Source organism: Berghia stephanieae, unplaced genomic scaffold (assembly GCF_034508935.2).
Source record: "Berghia stephanieae isolate SIO BIC M18660-M18661 unplaced genomic scaffold, UCSD_Bste_1.3 scaffold1379, whole genome shotgun sequence".
NCBI lineage: Eukaryota > Metazoa > Mollusca > Gastropoda > Nudibranchia > Aeolidiidae > Berghia > Berghia stephanieae.
The window spans coordinates 7,634-10,257 of NW_027622378.1; the positions used below are offsets into that span (position 1 = coordinate 7,634).

General features: G+C 35.3%; 1 protein-coding gene across 1 annotated transcript; it reads right to left on the bottom strand.

The window, feature by feature from the left end:
• Positions 1–760: 760 nt before the first annotated feature.
• LOC144961090 (lysocardiolipin acyltransferase 1-like) lies at positions 761–1,523 on the bottom strand. The gene is made up of 2 exons (XM_078894406.1): positions 1,235–1,523; positions 761–904 (listed from the first exon to the last, which is right to left on the bottom strand). The coding sequence occupies exons 1-2, from the start codon at positions 1,337–1,339 to the stop codon at positions 761–763; spliced, it is 249 nt and encodes an 82-aa protein (XP_078750532.1). The 5' UTR covers positions 1,340–1,523.
• Positions 1,524–2,624: the final 1,101 nt, after the last annotated feature.

The window sequence follows — 2,624 nt, forward strand, 5'->3', positions numbered from 1 at the left end:
TCATGGTGTCTTTTTATTTCACACGAACTACATAATTTATCGGAGATGTGGTATAAAAAGTTATTTCGTGCTTGCCTGTCATATCTGTCTCCAAATATAAATTTGGCTTTTTCCGCTTGTTAATATATGTAAATAACTATTAAAACTAGGTCGGATGAACCCAAGTTTGTAACAGGGAAAGAATGTCATTTGAATGGAAGATATGTTCACTTTATCCTACCTTATTAAATTCATTTTTCATGAAAATAGAATCAATCCTTAAGCTTAAACAAAAGCGATCAATCAAGTAGAGATGTGTGACAAAAACTGAAGTCAGTCGTCCGATTTGCAAAAGACAGCAATCAGTACTGTCAGTAATGTAAACAATACAGCGTTCTTGTAGCTTTAGTTGTCTATTTTAATTTATACCACACTTTTCCGTTTTTTTTCCGAGTTTAACCAGAAACTCTCTCAGAGTGGTTCTCTATCTAAAATCATTCTTTATATAAAAAGTTTCATAATGCAAAATTTCATGCTTTTACCAGCATATGCTGAAATCGAATGATAGTTATCTTTTTTGATATATCATAGTGTGGTTCTGGTCTCACTGTATCCTCATGTTCATGTATATCTCACTGTGCTATTTTAAAAATTTACCCTTGTGCAACATATTTATGACCACCTTTTGAGAATGGCTGAGGTATATTATGTAGGACATCACTTCAACTCTAATAAATTCCTCTGACATCACAACTAATTGAAATTTTCAATATACCTTTTTTCATTTCTTTGATGAAATGAATGAATCCAGTTGTTTTTGGATGGAGAACAAAATTATACAATGGTATCCTTTTTTCTCAGCAAACGCATGACTTCGAGCAATTGCATTGTTACACATGTCGGTACCTTCAGGAAACAGGAGAAACTGAAAAGTTGAACCAAAACATGAAATAATTGATTAGAGTCAAAACATATGAGAACAGAAGGATAACGTGTGTGAGAAAGTTTTTTGACTGGAGAAATAAAAAACTGTACAAGAAATTAATGTCTCATAAAGTATTATCATTGGGACCTGTCTGGTCGGTGACCATATATTTTGTTGTACTTTTGCCACCGACTGGCCAATGATGCCATAAAGAATCAAAGATGAAAATGATTTAAGTTATTTTAGTGCTAAAATTCTTACTTATAAAGAATACTGTTAAATTATCTGGATGTATAATTTGATTTTTTGAACTAAAAATGAAAAGCTAACCTGTGGTTTGGATTTTACTTTGGAAAAGTAATTAAGTCCATTTGCAATGTGGTCCTTATCCTCATCCCACTTCCTCTTCAAAAAAAGAAAGCCAGCACACTGCATTGCCCATCCTGTTAATAATAATTCATTACTGCAGTTTGAACTAAGCACATAACAGAAAGTGGTATATTTATATATATTTTAAAAAAGAAAAAGAAAAAAAAAAACAAAAAAAAACTTATGACTAACATTTGTGATCAAAATTCACTCAATTTATCTTTTTTATATTGATCATGAGGGATTTCACATTTCTAACCCACCACATATGTTCAATGAAATGAGGAACTATTTTAAAGGGAGAAATAGATAGATAAATAGATAGAGAGAGAAAAGAGAGAGAGAGAGAGAGAGAGAGAAGAGAGAGAGAGAGAGAGAGAGAGAGAGAGAGAGAGAGAGGAGAGAGAGAGAGAGAGAGAGAGAGAGAGAGAGAGAGAGAGAGAGAGAGAGAGAGAGAGAGAGAGAGAGAGAGAGAGAGAGAGAGAGAAGAGAGAGAGAGAGAGAGAGAGAGAGAGAGAGAGAGAGAGAGAAGAGAGAGAGAGAGAAGAAGAGAGAGAGAGAGAGAGAGAGAGAAGAGAGAGAGAGAGAGAGAGAGAGAGAGAGAGAGAGAGAGAGAGAGAAGAGAGAGAGAGAGAGAGAGAGAAGAGAGAGAGAGAGAGAGAGAGAGAGAGAGAAGAGAGAGAGAGAGAGAGAGAGAGAGAGAGAGAGAGAGAGAGAGAGAGAGAGAGAGAGAGAGAGAGAGAGAGAGAGAGAAAAAAAAATAAGATACTTAAAGAGATAAACTGCATTCATTTTGGCTTACAAAGTGTAATGATCACGGCCCTCTAAAACCCCTTAACAAAAGTTGAACAATATACATAAGTGACAAGTGTTGGTGTAATACTTTTGGATGAAGACAAAGTTGTTTGACACCAGAAGTTCCCAATTTATAAATCACTCTAATAGGATGTGAGAGGAATATGCTAGGTCTTTCCCCAAGTTCAGAAAGTGTCCCTGTTAAAGACCCTCATCTTTAGGTCAACATGAGCTGGTCTCTCCCCCCCACAGTGACACCCTTAAAAGGAAACACATGAAAGTCTACAAAATATGCATTACTCACTTTGTCCCAGAAGAATTATGAGAAAATAAGTAAATCAGTCAATACAAAAATAAAACAAAAGTACTATAACCTACTAAGGATTCCCCAAAAAATTGTGAAAATGGACATAACTAAAAAAGCCCACTGCATCGACTTCCATTCTACCAATACCGCACAACAACTTGGCAGTGCACTAACTTAGCAGTGCACTATTCTGAGCTCATGGTCAAGAAAGCAAAAAATGGTGGCAGAAAAAAAAAATGGCTACGAAAC

Coding starts and splice junctions, on each gene's coding strand:
- LOC144961090 (XM_078894406.1), bottom strand. CDS start 1,339: ATGCAGTGTGCTGGCTTTCTTTTTTTGAAGAGGAAGTGGGATGAGGAT. Junction 905..1,234: donor AAGTAAAATCCAAACCACAG/GTTAGCTTTTCA, acceptor TCAACTTTTCAG/TTTCTCCTGTTTCCTGAAGG.